General features: G+C 41.2%; 1 protein-coding gene across 1 annotated transcript in view; it reads right to left on the bottom strand.

The window, feature by feature from the left end:
- Nucleotides 1–322: 322 nt before the first annotated feature.
- Nucleotides 323–19,839, bottom strand: part of GABARAPL1 (GABA type A receptor associated protein like 1) — a 61,844-nt gene continuing 42,327 nt past the window's right edge. Inside the window, exons 3-4 of the mRNA XM_034404427.3 lie at nucleotides 4,255–4,373; nucleotides 323–2,128 (exon numbers count right to left, since the gene is read on the bottom strand). Coding sequence (XP_034260318.1) covers nucleotides 2,063–2,128; nucleotides 4,255–4,373 — 185 coding nt within the window. The 3' untranslated portion in view covers nucleotides 323–2,062. The remainder of the gene's footprint in view (nucleotides 2,129–4,254; nucleotides 4,374–19,839) is intronic.

The raw sequence follows: 19,839 nt of genomic DNA, 5'->3' as shown, positions 1-19,839 counted from the left end.
TAGTTTATTAAATTGGATATTACCTCAGTTATTATTATAGACTTTTAACTATTGATTGTTTTTGTTGTAATTTTGTACGCTGTTTTATATATTGCTAGCTGCTCAGAGTTGCTATGGTAAGATGGGTAGTTATATAAATTGAATCAATCAATCAATCATCTGTGCTGGATGGTCCAAATCTAATAGTTTTAGGAAAAAATATACAAAAATTGTGCTGTGTTCTTTAATGTACTTAAATAGTATAAATAAATGTACTTAAATAGTATAAATAAATAGTTGTAGCCCAAGTTAGCTGATTATTAAACATCATTCCAGACTTCCATTTCAGATTTTCAAGTGTGTATTTATTTGACTAACAAAACTCTTACAAAAATCTAAAGCTGTCTTGGTTCACAACAGAAAAAGAATACATAGCACTACCTTTTATAAGCTGAAGCAAACAGTGATGAAAAATGTCACAAAGCAGTTAAAACTTATAAACACAATAATTTACATGTATCAAATGAGTAAACTGAAATTTTACTAACATCCTTTAATGATTAGCAGCAGTATAAGGAATGTCCATATACAACGCACATACAATCAGCCCATATGAGAAATTCTGGACATGATTCACTCCTAAACATTCTCTGAATGATAAAGATAATGAGCAAACAGTTTTTGCTGTTGAGCATTAGAACAGAATTAATTATAAAAGTGGTATCCAGTTTTATTTTATTCCAAACAAACAAAAAAAAGCTTAGTCCTCATTGTCTGGCTATTGGGGTAGCATATTCCAGTAATTCATTCTAGCAGTTTTCATCCTGAAAGTTCTCTGAGCTATGCCACACTCCTAAAACAGCATTTCATGGTCCATTTCATGGATACCTTTGCTATTTCAAAAATTATTAGAACGACAGTTCGAAGTAGGAGAGTGAGTTAAGAGTGAGTCAATTTCTATTTTACACACAGATATAATCTTTTAATATTCTCCAAGTTGCCCTAAAACTAAGACACATAAGACTCAACATAAACTATCCTATTTTTTATTTTTACTTGCCATTATAGAATACAGGCAATACAACTATCAGTTGTTTTGGAAACTGCTTTGCTTAGTTGAGTAAAATCTTTCTCAGACTTTTAAAGATTATATGATTAAGCAGAAGTAGAGAAGTTTATGGAGGATTGTTATCATAAAAAAGATTATTTCATAAGAAGTTGCAGAATATATATTTTAGCAAGGCTATGGGTAAAAGTTTACTTCAGGGGGTTTCATTCATAATTTCATAGTGAAGGTTTCAGCTGCTGTAACCGCAACCTAGATGGGAATAGCCTTTACTAACAAAGCAAGGACAGAGAACATCACAGAACATTCATGCATTTAGTGAAACTGTGTTAAGTATTGAATACCAAGGTCCAAATTCTGATTATATTGAGAAATAATATGTTGTATACTTGTTGAAGTTCAATTGAACTAACTAGGTAACTACTTATGCACAATTTTCTTGATAACAAGAAGCATTAACATGATTGTTAACCAGACTACTAGTGCAATACCTGTACTGAATTAAGGACAAGGAATTGTAATGATTATAATGATGTTAGAAAACAATAATTGATGTTATGCCTCTTTCCTGCATTTGATGGGTAGACAGGTCAGGAAAAGAAATATATTAAAATAAAGAACATTAATTGTGGGGTGTTGAAGGAAAGGCCAATTGAGGTTGAATAATTTGCTATTAAATCTTTTGACTGACTTGGCATGGAAAAGAATGAATTATATTGCTAAGGAATTTCTTGCCCACTCCTGTCTTTTCCTTACATAGTAAACTTATTGACATGTCAGTTACGAGAATGCAAGTTGATGGAATATGACAAAGCACCAACCATCAGATGGTTTTAAAACACTTGCTCTTTTCTTATGATTGAACAAAATAGTATTTTATTAAAAGGTGCAAGAAACGATAGCATGAAATACATGGTTTGCCGTCCAGCTTTTTCTCCCGTTTCCTGCTTTTGTTGGACATTCCTTCCATAATAACTCTTTCAGTCCAATCCATCTGTAAGCTAGTAATGCATAGAATCACTGGCCATAAACACTTTCATCACTGTAAGCCACATAGAGAAAATAATCTTCCTCATGATTATCCTATTAAAAGATAAAAATGGGGTAGGGAGAAATAGAGGTCATAATCAGCTAAATATATAGAAGGGGGGACAGCATGTCAGATTTAGCATGTAACAGCTTATAATAATTTAAAATGTTCTTTTAAAAAGTATTTTATTTTTTAAAGAAAGGTAAAGCAGGAACAGTTTAGTGAAGCAGCTATAAGGAAAATATCCATAAGAAAAATTTCCAACCAGAAACAAAGGCTAAAAGAGATGAAACTTTTATTTTAATGTTCTAATGTGTTCTATTTTTACACTTTTATCACATTAAAACTTCTTTCCTTAAAATCCCAGTGGTGGCAGTATCTGATCAACCATGATTGCGAAAGCAGATTGGATTTATTAGTGACTTAAAAGAGAGACAACCAGACATCCACAACTTCTGCAGGCAAGCCTTCCATTGATTGTTCTCACAAATAGGAACTTCCCTTAATTCTAGATGCAGGATGAGAAAAATCAATGACATAGTGGTGCCTAAGTTTCCTGTGGTTCCCAATTCCTATACCATCTTGGATAGAATACCTTCCCAGGAGAAATGGTATACTGTACTGTACTTGAAGGATGCCTTTTCATCTTGTCCTTTGGACCCAGGAAGCTGAGACATCTTTGCCTTTGAATGCCTGGATTGTGCCAGACACAGGTAGAAAACAATTCAGGTGGATGGTATTACCCAAAGGGTATACTGAATCACCTAATTTATTTGGACAATTTCTGGAACAGATTCTGGAGGAATATCAGAAACCTCCACATGTGACACTTATTCAATATGTAGATTATTTGCTATTGACAGGAGAAAAGAATAATAGAGTAGAGGAAGTGACAGTACAGTTACTAAACTTTTTGGCAGACCTTTTTGCCCATGGCTGCTGTGGCTGGGACAGAGCAGGTGGCTGCAGAGCAGCCCAGCACATCTGGTGGCCGCCTGGCGCATCTGGCAGGTTGGATAGTATGCCTCCACCTGCTGTTTGGAGCATCAACCAGCAGTCACAGGGCTTAGACCCACCTGTGCTGCTGAGTCCAAGCTGCCTCTTGGGGATGGGGGCTCCCCACCTTTCCCATTTGCTGGGGTTTTCACAAGTGGAGCAGCGGGCAGAAGACTCATACTGCATGTGCAGCGGAGTTAGAATACAAAGTTGGATGGCTCCAACCCCGCCCTGCCACCTGCTTCCCCTCACCTTGTGGTGGCAGCACTGGAAACAGGCGAAGGTAGAGGCGCAGGGGGGAGGCACATGACCCAGCCTGCCAGATATGCTGGGCAGCTGCCTGCCCGCCTGCCCCATCCCAGTTGTGGCAGCCACAGGCAAGCAAAAACAGACAGTGGGACGGGGCATGCAGGCACTTCCAACGGGCTGGATCATGTGCTTCCTCCCATGCCTCTGCCTGCTCTTTTAAGGGCCAGCTTGGTGGTCACAGCACCCAGACCCACCTGCACTGCACGTGCTGTGGAGCCCCTTGGCCAGTGGGCTGCTGCCAGACACCATCAGCCCCCATATGCTCACTGCCTCCTATGAGAACTCTGGGGGGCATCCGGCGGGGGTTGGCTGTGGCAGTAGCATCTACTCCCTCAGTCTCTGGGGTGGTGGCCCTATGGGCCAAATTTGGAACTTGTGTTTGACATGTCTGGTTGAAGGCTTCGTTCCTGCTCTCAAACAATAAGACCGGTGCATGTGAGCGAGCAGCAAATGCCACCATGGATGGCATTGGTTCATGTGCCCAGCCTTAGACCTGACCCGTGGGGCTGCCCTACCACCTCAGCCCCGCCTCCAGGCGGGCACACAAGAGATGGCAAGCTTGCAAGTGCTGGCATCCTGGGTGAAAGGGAAGCGTTCAGAACAGAGTCAAGAGCACATTACAATAAATAAAAAGCCATGCATCTCTAGATTTCAGACTGAATAAGTCTCTTCATAACAGGTACTTGAAAGTCCCTCAGAAAAAAACAGAAAAGGTTCAGAGATTAAGCTTTGAGATACAATGGCACAATGGGCAAGTGGCATTAAGTTTCATATAGAAAGCAAAAGCATTGTACTAAATAAACAAAGCTATGTTATTTACTATCCACTATTCCATCATTTCCACCATTAAAATAGAAGAAATGCTAGTGTTTACCTCATACAGCTGACCCATAGTAGCACTGGTAGGAGGAATAGTGTTGTTGACAAAGAAGAACAAGGCATCTTCTGGTCTCAAGTGGATTCGCTTTCGAATCAAGAAATAGAATTGACCAACTAGAAAAGATAGAAGAGGTAAGAAATAGTAAAGAAAAAATGCATCAGATATATAGTAGATAACTCCCAACTCCATTTGGTTGATGCAAAAAGGCACTTTTACTAAGAGATGCTGCAGTAAAGTCAAGTGAAATCTTAAAATTCCCACGCACCAATACAGAACCTCTGGTTTCCCCTAGCCTGCGTGGTCCATCTGTGTGTAGCCAATCCAGCACCACCAAAATGTTTGGGAAAGTGCTGAAGTGTTTGGGTTGGTGAAATTCCACTCTCAGGGCAAACGGCCTTGGAGATGCCAGCACATCAGTACAAACTGGATTCCAGAATGCTCTGTTCTTCCTCAACTGCCAATTTCCCCCTCCCGATTTCTTATAATAAAAGTATACAGCTTTATTGCCCATTTGTCTCCCTCTCCCTTTCCCTGATTGATGGCAGACTGCTGGCAAGGCACCAAGCTGAAGTGGGTGGATCTGACAGAGAGATCATTTTCCCCCACAGAGAAATCTTCCATGGAGTAATTGGTCTGATTGCCTTTTCTGCCTGAAATGAGATAATGAGAACACTGATGTCTTTCTGGTACTATGTAAGTATTTAAATTATTCTCTCTTAAAATTAGCTAAGTCAAATTGGTGTAGTGGTAAGGCACCAGGCTAGAAACCAGGAGACTTTGAGTTCTAATTATGCCTTAGCCATTGAAGTCAGCTGGGTAACTTTGGGCTAATCTCAGCCCTAGGAAGCAGGCAATGACAATTCACTTCTGAAAAATCTTGCCAAGAAAATACAGGGACTTTTCCAGATAGTCACCAGGAATCAAGGCTGAGTTGAAAATTTGTACACAAGCGTGTGTGCGCATGTGTGCGCGCACACACACACACAAAGAGATAGTTAAAGGTGAAGCTAGGCAAAATCACATCAGATACCTGCACAATTAGCACAGGAGTCTGCCAGGGGCTGTGTGCTCTCTCCACTTCTCTTCTCTCTATACACCAATGACTTCATCTCAAAAGATCCTTCTATTAAAATAGTGAAGTTTGCAGATGATACAACAGTGATTGATCTCATTCAAGACAACGATGAATCTGCATAAAGACGGGAGGTTGAACAACTAGCCTTGTCATGCAAGCAGAACAATCTTGAACTAAATACACTCAAAACCGTAGAAATGGTGGTGGATTTTAGAAGAAAACCTCCTATATTACCACCTGTTACAATACTAGACAACACAGTATCAACAGTAGAGTCCTTCAAGTTTCTAGATTCTATCATATTTCAAGACTTAAAATGGACACCTAACATTAAAAACATCAAAAAAGCTTAACGAAGAATGTTCTTTCTGCGCAAACTCAGAAAGTTCAAACTACCCAAAGAGCTGCTGATTCAGTTCTATAGAGGAATTATTGAGTCTGTCATCTGCACCTCCATAACTGTCTGGTTTGGCTCTGCAACCAAACAAGACAGACACAGACTTCAATGGATAATTAGAACTGCAGAAAAAGCAATTGCTACCAACCTGCCTTCCATTGAGGATCTGTATACTGCACGAGTCAAAAAGAGGGCTGTGAAAATATCTACAGACCCCTCACATCCTGGGCATAAATTGTTTCAACTTCTACCCTCGAAAAGATGCTATAGGACACTGCACACCAAAACAACTAGACACAAGGGCAGTTTTTTCCTGAATGCCATCACTCTGCTTAACAACTAATTCCCACAACACCGTCAAATAATTTACTAAGACTGTATTAACTATTATTCTTCTCTTCCTTACTAGTGTCTATCTCTTCCTACTTATTACTATAACCATGTTGCTTGTATCTTTCAATTATATTGTTTTTGTTTCCTAGTACTATTTGATAGCTTATTAGTAACTTTGACTAAGTGTTGTATCTTTTATTCGTGATGGATGTATTTTATTTTCCTTATGTACACTGAGACCATATACACCCAGGACAAATTCCTTGTGTGTCCAATCACGCTTGGCCAATAAAGAATTCAATTCAATTCAATTCAATTCTGTTATTTCATTCTGGGTTTGTTACTTTTTCTGTTGCTATGTTTCATACTAAAAGATTATATTTATTTATATACTAGCTTATGATGGGGCACTGCCCGGGTATTTTTTCATCCTAATCCCCCCCGCCTCACATGCATGTGCACGCAATCCTCCGGAGCCCATTTTGGGCCTAGTAGGCCTCCCTGCAGCCTCCTGTGAGCTAAAACGGGCTAGGGGAGGGCCACCCCACCCCACCCACGCATCTGTGTTTGGCCTAGTATGCTTCCCTGAAGCCAAAAGGGGGCTCACACCGCACCTCCCTGCACTCCCACTGCCCCCCACGCATGTGCGGCAGAGACCTGAATATCAGCTGGGTGACAGGAGGTGAGCATGCATGCACGGTGGAGCTGAGCTGGGCTCTGTGTGCCGAAGGGTGTTAGGGATGTCTTACCCTCCACAGTATTTTTTTCCAGAGAGAAAGGCATCTGTGTACCAAGTTTGGTTGAAATTGCTCAAGGTGTTCCAGAGTTATGCTGCAACAAACTGAGAGGTGTTACGGGTGACTTACCCCGACAATAATTTGTCTCCAGAGAGTACGTATCAAATTTGGTTGAAATTGCTCGAGGCGTTCCAGAGTTATGCTGGAACACACACACACACTGAGGGGCATTAGGGGTGTCTTACCCCCCCTTTTTTTTATTAAAAAGTTTTATCAAGTATTACAACAATTTTTTCCCATCTCTCCTCCCCCCCTTCCCTCCTCCTCCCACCCCACATCCCTCATCCCCCTTATCCCTCCAACCCCCCTCCCCCCCCACCCCGGACTTCCCAGAGCAAATACAGGGTATAACATTTAACAAACATAAACTATAATATGCTAACTTTCTGTAGGCTCCAAACTCCCTCTTGCTCTTTAACTCCCCTTTCAACTACCAAAACATAATTCAAAAAGAAAATGTTGGTTTCATTCTGTTAGGTTCAGCTTGTAGCTTACTCCTAACTTGTTGGTCAGGCAATATATCTGTTTTTTTAAGAAACAACTGAGCCACGTAATCAGGGTTTGCTGAACCCTGTAATTAGGCTACAGTGTATAAATAAGCAGCGCAGAGAAGCGTCCGTTGTTCCTGATTGTTCCTGTTCCTGTTCCTTCCTGCGTCTTTCTGCTGCTTGGTGTTAGACTGAATTGTTATATGGTACTGTATACCGAGAGTTACTAAAGTCTGTTTGCTTTGGTAAGGGAAGATAATTACTGGACTGATATTACTGTTTATGACCTTGGACTGTTTTACCTACACCGAGACTGCTTATTATTTTGTATATAAAGTATTTTTCTCACACGAGCGGTACGTTTATCTCCTTCCCTGTGTGTTTCTGCTCTGCTCGTTGCACAAGCAACAAATACTCATTACACACACCCTAACACATTCATAAGCTATTTGAAACTTTTTAGTCCGATATTTGTTTTGAATATAGTCAATCCATCTTCTCCATTCCGATATATATCTTTCATTTGAATGGTCCTTCAAGTATGCCGAAATTTTTGCCATCTCTGCTAAATTCACTACTTTTAATGTCCATTCTTCAATAGTAGGTAAATCTTCCTTCTTCCAATACTGCGCCACCAAAAGTCTGGCTGCTGTTATTAAATTTAAAATCAATTTAGTCTCTATGACCGTACAATCTGTAATTATACCTAACAAAAAGAACTGTGGAGTAAATTTTATCTTCTTTTTGAGAATGTTTTGGATAATCCACCATATTTTTATCCAAAATGCCTTAATTTTTTTACATGTCCATCATATATGATAATACGTAGCATCATCACATTCACATCTCCAACACTTAGGTTGCAAACTTGGATACATACAGGCTAGCTTTTTAGGAACTAGATGCCATCTATAAAACATTTAATAAAAATTTTCTCTTAAGTTTTGGGCTTGTGTAAACTTTACATTTCTAACCCATATTTTTTCCCACGTTTCCATCATTATTGGTTCTTCAATATTTTGTGCCCATTTTATCATACAATCCTTAACTAGCTATGTTTCTGAATCTATTTCTATCAATGCATTATACAACCTTTTCATATGCATTTGACTTTGGTCTCTAATTTTCTGATCTTCTCTCCATCTAGCTTGCAGCTGTCCATACTGAAACCATGTTTGAATTATCCTTTCTTCTCTTAATTGATTCAAAGATTTTAGTTGTAATATACCTCCTTCCTTATTAAGAAGCTCTTTATAAGTAATTACATCTTGTTTTTGCTCTACATTTATATTCTCTATCGCGTGTCTGGGTATTGCCCACATTGGTAACTTATCGTTTAATTTATACTGATACTTTTTCCAGACACGCCGTAAAGCATTTCTTAATATATGACTTTTAAAAGTCTTGTCCACTTTCTTATCATATAATAAGCATGCCAACCGTAAACCAAATCATATCCCTCAATATTCAATATTCTTTCTTCTGTTGAATTCATCCAGTCACTAATTACTTCTTGTTACTAATCTTATAATTACTAATTACTGACAGAGCAGCTGCCTCATAATATAATCTTAAATTGGGCATTTTGAGACCTCCTCTTTCACGTATATCCTGCATTATTTTTTGTTTTAGTTTATAGTTTAGTTTATTTGATTTGTTTAGTTTATTTGATTTGTTTTATTCTCGGTCTCTTCCCTGCCCAGACAAAATTATTAATACCCTTCTGCCATATCTTCAAATTTCCATCTTTTTAAAGTATTGGTATCATTTGAAAAAGAAACAAAAACTTAGGCAGAACATTCATTTTTACTGCTGCTATTCTTCCTAACAAAGATAATTGTAATTTTTTCCAATTTTCAATCTCTCTCTGTATTTTTTGCCACAACAGATCATAATTATGCTTAAATAATTTCGCATTTGATGTCATAATATAAACCCCTAAATACTTAACTTTTTTTTACTATTTCAAATCCTGTTAGTCTTTCTAATTCATCTTTTTGATTTGTAGTCATGTTTTTAGTTATTATCTTCGTTTTCCCTGCATTTATTTTAAATCCAGATACTTGTCCATATGATTAATTATATCCATTAAACCTACAACCGACTGTAATGGTTGGGTTAAAGTAACAACCAAGTCATCTGCAAATGCTCGTAATCTGTAGTCATACTGCCTAATTTTAATTCCATTTATTTTATCCGACCCATGTATCTTACTCAACAAAAATTCCAAAGTCAAGATAAACAATAATGGAGACAAGGGACATCCTTGTCTTGTTCCTTTTTCTATATTAAAAGTATCTGTTAAACTACCATTAATTATTATTTGCGCTGTTTGTTTCTGATAGATTGCCTTAATAGATTGTGTAAAATATTCTCCAAACTGCATTTTTTCTATTATTTTCAATAAGAAATGCCAATTCAATCGATCAAATGCTTTCTCCGCATCAAGAAATATTAGCACAGCAGGGATTTGGTTGTTCTTCCCCAAATACTCTAATAGGTTAACAACTTGCCTTACATTACTCTTCATTTGTCTACCATTTATAAAACCAGTTTGATCATTATGAATCATTTGTTGCATGATTGTCATTAACCTATTTGCTAGTATTTTAGCAAAAATCTTGTAATCTGTATTTAAAAGTGATATAGGCCTATAATTTTTTGGCTGGGTGTGGTCTTGCTCCTCCTTTGGAATCAGAGAAATAAAAGCTGTCCTCCAGGATGGGGGTACATCTCCTCCAGATTGTATGTTAGTAAATAATTCTTTGAGTGGTCCCACCATTTCTAACTGCAAGTGTTTATAATAAGCAGCTGTCAAACCATCTGTCCCAGGGGCTTTACCCACTTTCAACTGCTTAATTGCAAATATAATCTCCTCGGAAGTTATTGGTTGATTTAAACCCTCCCTTTGCTCTTTTGTAATTATAGGAATATTCTCTTTCTGTAAGTATCTATCTATATCTATACTTTGAATTTTATCACTAGCATACAACCTCGCATAAAATTCTAAAAATGCTTTTTTAATCATGTTTTGCTGATAAACCTTTATATTCTATTTTCTCTATGGTCTGTGACTTTTGTTTTTTCATTAACAGATATGCTAACCATCTCCCTGATTTATTAGCATTGCAAAAAGTATTATGTTTAGCATATTGCAAATTAGTTGCGACCTAATCTTCCATTAGCATATTAAATTGCCTCGCAGTAAATTAATTGCCTTTTTTATTTTCTTGTCTGCTGGGTTCAATATCAAAGCTTGTTCTTTTTTTTTAATTTCCTCTTCTAAGTCCTTCCTTTTTTTTCCTGTTTACATCTATGTTTATTATTCAAATATATCAAGATACCTCTCATATATGCTTTACTTGCATCCCAAACAATTTCCATAGATGTACCCTTATGCATATTTATAATGAAAAAATCTTTCATAAATTTTTTACATTCTTTTACATTTTCCTCATATCTAAACAGATTTTCATTTAACCTCCAAGACCTCTTAAATCCTATTCCATACTTTAATTCCATCCATACTGGACTATATGATCCGTTAAAACTCTTGGGCAGATCTTCGTCTTCTTCACCCTAGAAAAAAGATCATTAGTAATTAATATGAAATCAATCCTAGAAAGATTGATGTCTATCAGAAAAAAAGGTAAAATCTTTTTCTTCAGAGTTCCTCTCTCGCCAGATATCTCTCAACTCCATATCATCCATCATTTCAAAAAACGATTTTGGCAATCTGGCACGCGTTGAGATATTTTGCAAGAGCCCCTTATCTTTTTTAGTGTCCAAAACTCCATTCCAATCGCCCAATAAGATGCATGATTTATAATCCCATTGTAGTAACTTGGAATGTAAAAGCTTGTAAAATTTTTCCTGTTGTTGGTTCGGTGCATATACTCCAATTAAAAATATTTTTTCTCCTTTTATTAAAAGTTCAATTGCTATGAATCTTCCTTGATCATCTGCTTCAATTAATTTAGCAATTAAGTCTTTTTTTAGGTATATAACTATACCATTCTTCTTCTCAGGAGCAGATGCAACAAAATATATGCCTAACCTTGCATTTATTAAATATTTTTTATCTTTCCTTCTAATGTGAGTCTCTTATAGACAGATTACATCATTTTTAAACTGTTTCAAATAATGATTTTTTTTTAAAATTTGATTTATATGCCGCCCTTCTCCGGAGACTCAATAGCCTTCATTCTTTTGTATATTTCTCCTCTTTTGTGGTGAATTTAGGCCACTAACATTCCAAGTCAGAAATCTAGTTGCCATTCTTGGCCCCCTGAAGCTTTTGGAGCATCTGCTGGAAATCTCCATGCATTTTGCTTTTTGGCCTTGCTCCTCCCATTGCTTCTGTTTTTGTAGTTTCTTGAATCATCTGGAGTTGCTGTACTCTTAATTCTTCTTGACGCTTGGCTGCTGCACGGGTCTGTCTTTGATCCTTAGGTTCTTCTATTTTTTTGAATACCTCCAAAGCTTGAGCAGTAGTCGAAAGTTGTATTAAATCTTCTTGAGTAATCAAAACTCCCCTTTGGGCCTGTGCCAACGATTCTTCCTTCTCCCCCTTTCTTGCCCCCTCTGCTTCCCTCTTCCTTCTAGCTTCTGGGGACTGTGGGCATCCAGCCTTTAGTACATTGGTGTAGAAATCTCTTGCCTTCTACACTGAGTTAAGACGATATCTTTCTCCTGAATAGTTCACCACTAGTCCAGCTGGAACCTCCCATCTGTACTGTATCTGACAGTTTCTCAGTTCTTCCACCAGAAAGGCATAATCCCTTTTGGCTCTCAACATTTTGGGGGGGATTTCTTTCAGTATTAAAACCTCCTGCCCCTGCACTTGAAGTTTATTTTTAAAAGTGACTTGTAGGATTTCATTGCGTATTCTCCTTGTTGTAAAATAGACTACAATGTCTCTTGGTAGATGTTTCTGTCTGGCCACCCATGAATTGACACAATAAATTTTGTCAATTTGCCATTCAAGATTTGCTTTTTGATCTCCCATTATCTGTGCAAATGCTTCTGAAAAAATCTCTCTCAAATTCTCTTGCTTATTTTCTTTGAGGCCTCTTATTCTCAAAGCAAATTCCATATCTCTATATTGTATCATTATCACATCGGCCTCTGCTCTTTCCATCTTATTCTGAACCTCTCCCATTTTATTTTCCAAATTCTCATTAGACTGCTTAATTTCTTCCACTTTTTCATCTATTGCCAGACCTTGGACTGCCATGACAATATCTTCTCTAATTTCCTGATTTTGATTTTGAATGAACTCTTTAATTTGAGCCATCTCCTCAGCAACATCTCGGTTTTTATCCTCAAACACCAAAGTAATTTTTTTTTCTGTAACAGAGGCTTGTGTTTTTTTTTTTTGAGAAAAAGTTTTTATTATTTTTTTATAATACAAATAACATTTTCACTTGTCCATTTAAACATTTATAAACCCAATCTTCCACCCCCTCTTCCCACTCCCCTCCCCCCACTTCCCAGAAGAAAAACAGGGTATAAATTTTACCAAACATACCCTAAAATATGCTAAGTTAATGCAAGACTAAAACTCCCTAGACCCCTTAACTCCCCTTCTACAGATTATTCATCAACCTCCCTTTAATCTCAAAATAACAATTAAGCCTAAGAGTTTTAAAAACATTAACAAACACTAATAGATCATTCAAAGCCTAGAATTCTCGTAATACATCTGTAAGATATTCTTAGTTCATTTTCTTAATCATTTTACTCTCCCTCCTACTTTTATTCTCAAAATTCCTTAAACCTTAATTAATCATTAATTGAGTTCTTAATTCATTTACTTAATCATTGTAATTAGTCATTAATACATCAATTATTAGACCAAAGAAAATTAATCTTCCATTCTTCCTTTCTTTCTATATTTTTTCCAATCTTTCTTCCTCCCTCTTACTTTTATTTTGAGGAGGTTTTGATTTTCAACTGGGGGTTGATGTATCTTTAAAACTTGTCCCTTTCTTGGAACCATTTCCTCTGATTTGGAGCCCCCATATTGATTCTTCTTGCTTATATAATCAGTCAGTTCATAGAACGAAGAGTTAACTCGATGAGTTTGCAAAGAAAAGTCCAGTTGTTGCATTTCAATTAATTGTGTGAAAGCCTCTGCCAAATCTTCCGAAACCTCGTAGGGCTGATCAGTTTCTTCTTCTTTCTGCTCCAAATTATATTTTTGAAAAGTTCTGTCAGTTAATTCCAAAAGGGCAGGAAGAAAGTTTGAAGATTCTTGAGAATCAGCCAAATCCAGCTTCTCTGTTTTAGTCAAAATGTCTCCTTCATTGTCATTGTGCTTTCCTTCAAAAACATCCTTATTTGTTTTTATATCCTCCACCAGTTCTATAAATTTTCGTTCCATGATTGCTGTAAAGTTATTAATAATTGCCATTTGGTTGTTCATGGCTTCCTTTATAAATTCTGTAAGGTCTCTAAAAAAATCCTCTTGGGTCTGTGAGTCAGTTCTCTGTGTCATTTCTGACACCATTAGAGAGCTTCCACCACTTTCAGGAACTCTTTGCTTGGAAGCCATATTATTTTAAAAGAATTTTTCTTTTCAAAGCCATAAAATCTCTTGAGCAGCTTTCTCAGATTTATTTGTAGTTTATCAAGCAAGATAGTCTTTTCTACACCCAGCTCTCAATTCCCAGCAGCTTAAGTCCAGTCTCTAAGCACAAATCTATTAACAAGCACTTAACTTTCACTTTTCCAGCCACAATGAAGACGCCATTTCCTCCTCCAGCTCAGCAAAATCAAGTAGTATCCCAGGAGTTAAGCAACATACTTGCAAAGGCTTGTTCTCCTGCTTCCGTTCTGTCTGCTTTTGGAATCAATTAATCTCCTTGTTGACAGCAGAGTCGGTCGCTGGCGTCTGGCTCCGTTTAAAACGGAGTCGCCACGGATCCGGAGCTTCAGTGGGCTGAACGGGGAGCTCTCACCCTCCAAGCCCCTGGAATTGCTCCAGGGGCTCCCGGGGAGCTCTACCCTCGCCCACCGGCTCTCCTCTCCTTCTTGTCCCAAAGGAGAGGTTTTCAAGCCGTCTGACAGCTGATTAGCGCTGTCAGAATGGCTCCAACGGAATCGTGGGGCTGGCGGTCCGAAAAGACCGTCCACGACACCGGCGAAGCCAACAGAAGTCTGTCAACAGAGGCTTGTGTTTTAAGGGCTTCCTGCAACATTTCAAGTGTTAATATTGGTGGTTCTGTTGGAACAGAGAGAGATTGCAATTTGGACATTTGAGCTAGCGAGCTCCCAGCACTTTTAGGGACAATAGTCTTTATTTGTTTTGAAGCCATTTTTAGTTTCCAATTTGAATTTATTCAGCAACCAGAGCAACAAATCCACCAGATCCAAAAATTTCCAGTCTTTAAATAATATCCTTTTTTAAAAAAACACTGCTATAGTCTTTTAGCCTTTAATCTTCTTTCTTTCAAAGCAGAGATCTCTAATTTTAGACAGGGGCTACCAGCACTAGATGAAACTTTCCTTTTTAACTTTCACTTTCATGCTCCATTAAAGCCCAGTCGCCATCTTGGTTTCACTTCCCCCCCCCCCCCCGTCAAAAGGAAGTAATACACATTTGGAGTTACAGTTTAGTACTTGCAAATCTGGTCTCTCCTGAGTTTGCTCAGCCTGCTTCCAAATCCCATGTTTTATTCCAAGCGTTGTTTGCAGGGGTGGTCGCGGCATCTTCTTCTGCTTAAAGCAGAAATGTCCCGGATCCAGAGCTCTGTCGGGCTTCGAGGGAGCTCTCACCCTTTGAGCCCCAGAATTGTTCCTGGGGCACTTGGGGAGCTCTACCTGCACCCGTCTGCTCTCTTCCTCCCCTTTTCCTGGGGAGAAAGTTTCCAAGCCGCTAGACAGCTGATTTGCGCTGTTCTAGCGGCTTTACGCAATCGCGGGGCTGGCGCTCACAAAAGGAGCGTCTTCGGCGCCTACGGTGCCACCAGAAGTCCAGAAGCATACCCCCAGTTTTTGTCTCCATAGGGTAAGTCATCTGTGTACCAAGGTTGCTTGGAATTGCTCAAGGTGTTGCAGACTTATGCTAGAAACACACACACACACACACCGAGAGGTGTTAGGGGTGCCTTATCCCCACAGTATTTTTTTCCAGAGAGTAAGTCATCTATGTAGCAAGTTTGGTTGAAATACCTCGAGGCGTTCTAGAGTTATGCTAGAACACACACAGACACCCCCCCCAAAGCGGTGTTAGGGGGTGTCTTACCCCCACAGTATTTGTCTCCAGAGGGCAAGTCATCTGTGTACCAAGTTTGCTTGGAATTGCTCAAGGAGTTCCAGAGTTATGCTTGAACATACATACATACATACATAAATACATAAATACAAACATTCATACATCCTTTTTTATATATATAAGATTTATATTTATATATTTCAATATTATATATTTTTAAAAAACATTCTTATCTCAGAATGTATTTGAAGATCGATATATTAAATTAAGAGCCAGTGCAAAATACTGAACAGTTCTATTAACATTCTCAACCTTTGACCCTGCAGATTTTTCTATAGATGTCCTTGTGATAGTGTTAATACAGCAGCAGGGAGAGCGAACCTCAATTGGGAACCACTCCGATCCCCCCTGAGTCCCCCAGACCCTGTTCAGACTGTTGGTAGGGGGACCTCAAGCATATAAGACTTGGCGTAGAAATGTTTTTGGCAATTGTTTGTCTACGTCGGGCCACGGTTAGGTAGAAATGTTTTTGGCAATTGTTTATCTTAACCAAGGGTCAACCACTCAGCCAACAGCTGTTCCAGCAATTCAGGCCAAAATTAACACCTGTGAAGTTTCCGAAAGATGCCCTAATTAATTAATGAGCCTCGAGCCAAGTTTCAAAAGAATTCCAATCATTTATTAGGAGCACCATTCCAGCAATTATTTATTTATTTATTTATTTTATTAATGAGACTTATATGCCGCCCTATCTCCAGCCGGACTCAGGGTGGCTCACAACAGTTAAGAAACATCTAATAAAAAGTTAAAAAATTAAATCCAAATCTCATAATTTAACAGTTAAAAGTACAATTAAGACTAACTAGTTAAAATTAAATTAGAATTAAAACCCCATCAGTCCAGGCCGGACAAACGAAACAGCCACGGAAAGAGCGGAGGTCGGGGGCCACCCAGAGCTCCAGGGGCAGTTGATTCCAAAGGGTAGGTGCGCCCACAGAGGAAGCCCTCCCCCTGGGGGTCGCCAGCCGACACTGTCTGGCCGACGGCACCCTGAGGAGGCCCTCTCTGTGGGAATGCACCGGGCGATGGGAAGCTGTTGCTGACTGCAGATGGTCCCCCAAATATCTCAGGCCTAAGCTATGTAGGGCCTTATAGGTAAACACCAGCACCTTGAATCTCACTCGGAGAGCAACCGGCAACCAATGCAAGTTGTGTAGGAGAGGTGTAACATGGGAGTGTCGGGATATTCCCATCACAACCCACGCAGCCGCATTCTGCACCAGCTGAAGTCTCTGAGTGGTCTTCAAGGGCAGCCCCATGTAGACGGCATTGCAGTAGTCAATACGGGAGGTGACAAATGCATGAGTAACCGTGCGTAGGGCATCTAGGTCCAAATAGGGGCGCAACTGGCGCACCAGGCGAACCTGGGTGAATGCCCCCCTGGTAACGGCCATTACATGATCTTCCAAGTTTAGCTGTGAGTCCAGGAGGACACCCAAGTTGCGCGCCCTGTCTACAGGGGGCAACACCTCCTATGACCAAAGATGGAATCTCTTGATCGGACCAAGACACCGGTACCCACAGCCACTCAGTCTTAGCAGGGTTGAGCCGAAGCCTGTTCCTCCCCATCCAGATCCGCACCGCTTCCAGGCACTGGGACATCACGTCGAGGGCATCGCTGGGTTGGTTTGGGGTGGATATAAAAAGCTGGGTATCATCAGCATACTGATGATACCTCACCCCAAAACCCCAGATGATCTCACCCAGCGGCTTCATATAGATGTTGAACAAAAGAGGAGAGAGGACCGATCCCTGGGGCACCCCACAAGTGAGGGGCCTCAGGACCGACCTCTGTCCCCACAGCCAACACCACCTGCAAACGTTCTGAGAGGTAGGACGAGAACCACCGTAAAACGGTGCCTCCCACTCCCAATCCGAGGCATTGCAGCAAGATATTGAAAGCCGCCGAGAGATCTAATAGGACCAGGACAGAGGAGTAACCTCTGTCCTGGGCCCTCCAGAGATCATCCACCAGCGTGACCAATGTCGTCTCGATACTGTACCCGGGCCTGAAACCTGACTGGTATGGATCCAGGTACTCCGCTTCATCCAGGGCTAACGGGAGTTGATGTGCCACCACGCTCTCAACAACCTTCGCAACAAAGCGAAGGTTGGAGACAGGACGAAAGTTGTTTAAAATAGCTGGGTCCAAAGCAGGTTTCTTGAGGAGGGGCCTCACCACCGCCTCTTTCAAGGCAGTAGGGAAGCTTCCCTCACCCAAGGATGCATTAATCACTGCCTGACTCGTGTAACCTCCCGAGCCGAATAAACTAGCCAGGAGGGACATGGGTCCAATAAACACCTGGCAGCACTCAGCTTACCCATGATCCTGTCCACTTCTTCCAGAGTAACAAGGCTGAACTCCTCCCAGATAACACGACCAGTTGTCTCCCCCCTGTCCGACCCTGCCCAGTCAGAGTCCAGACCGGCCTGGATCTGAGCGATCTTGTCCAGCAGATGTTGACTAAACTCCTCAACCCGGCCCCGCAGAGGGTCATCCCCTGCTTCCCGACTCAAGAGGGAGCGGGACATCCTAAACAGGTCGGCCGGATGATTATCTGCGGACGCGATGACGGCAGAGAAGTAGGAATGCTTTGATGCCTCCATCGTCACAAGATAACACCTCGTAAAAGATCTTAGCTGTGCACGGTCTGATTCGGATCGACTGGATCTCCAGCAGCTCTCTAGGCCTCTCCTCCGGTGCTTCAACTCCCAGAGCTTCTCAGTAAACCAAGGGGCCAACCGGGATCCTGCACCGGGTCAGAGGTTGCAAAGGCACGACACAGCTGAGAGCCCCGGCGGCCGCCATTTCCAAGGGTCTCGACTGGGGCGTGGGAGAGGGAGGCAGGTATCATCTCAAGCTCCATCTGGAACCTATCAGGGTCCATCAGGCGCCTGGAGTGGAACCAGTTGGTCGTCCCGCATCCCAGCGGCGAGGAGTGGCATAATGGAAGTCCAACCAGAGGAGATAATGATCAGTCCACGAAAGGGGATGAATAACTGGTATTCCCCCACCGAACTCATCACACCACTGTCCCGAGATAAAGACTGGATCGGGCGCGTGTCCCCCCCATGAGTCAGGCCCTAAATTATCTGAGTCAGGTCCATGGCCGCCATGGAGGCCATGAACTCCCGGGCCACCCCCGATGCCCCACCCAGAAAAGGCAGATTAAAGTCCCCCAGAACAATGAGTCTGGGAAACTCAACCACCAACCCCAATATAGTGTCGAGTAGCCTGGGCAGGGCCATTTATATGCAGCTAGGAGAAAGGTACACAATCGGTAGGCTCAGCTGTTCTCGAGGGCCCCATCTCATGAGGAGGGACTCGCACCCATCTATCTGGGTCTCCCTAATAACAACTGCCACTCCCCCCCGCTCCTACCCTGGGCCCGTGGCTGGTGTAGTACCCGGAAACCTGGCTGGCAGAGTTCAGTCAGAGGGATACCTCCCTCTGAGCCCAACCAGGTCTCCGTAATGCAAGCCAAGTCCGCATTTTCCTCCTCGATCAATTCACAGATGAGGGGAGCTTTGTTAACCACAGACCTGGCATTAAAATAAACCAGCCTGAGCCCAGGGGTCTGCTCTCCCAAACCCCCAGGGAAGTGGGTGGAACCAAGAGGGTCGGAGCACGCCACCACTCGGAGACAGCGGGGGCATGCTCCCAGATTCCAATATGGCCCTCTGTTCCACCATTTCTAATCGCCCTAGGGATCAAAGCCCACACCCCCTCCCTCAGAGCCCCGGAGGACCCCAACCCCGCTCCAACCCCGTCATGATCCTCCAATGGCCTGGACTGCCATTGACCTGGTGCAGCCCCCCCTGCAATCAACCGGATATCACAACCCACCCCACTCCCCAGTCACCTAAAAAATCTAATTAGAAAAGAATACAATGAACGCTTTTTACAACCCAAACCAAACTTAAAGCCCTTATTTGTGCTATGCCACCTCTCGGGATCCCAGGACCCGTCACTAAGGAAGTTGCTAGCTAGCCCAGTAGGCCATATCCAGGATTGGGGGGCATTCTTCAGGGCATATAGATCCATGCTTGCATAAGTTCGTACAACCATCACCAACCATGGAAATGGGTGCAACAATGGCAGATAAGGATAAGAACAGTTTAAGGTCCTGATATACAGCCCAGTAGTCAGGAATATCCACTCCCAGGTGTCCTCTCATGGCAACTGGAGCGACATAAGTTGGTAATCACCG

Source organism: Pantherophis guttatus, chromosome 2, assembly GCF_059756535.1.
Source record: "Pantherophis guttatus breed Tessera chromosome 2, ASM5975653v1, whole genome shotgun sequence".
Lineage (NCBI taxonomy): Eukaryota > Metazoa > Chordata > Lepidosauria > Squamata > Colubridae > Pantherophis > Pantherophis guttatus.
This window is presented reverse-complemented; position numbering and strand designations above follow the sequence as displayed.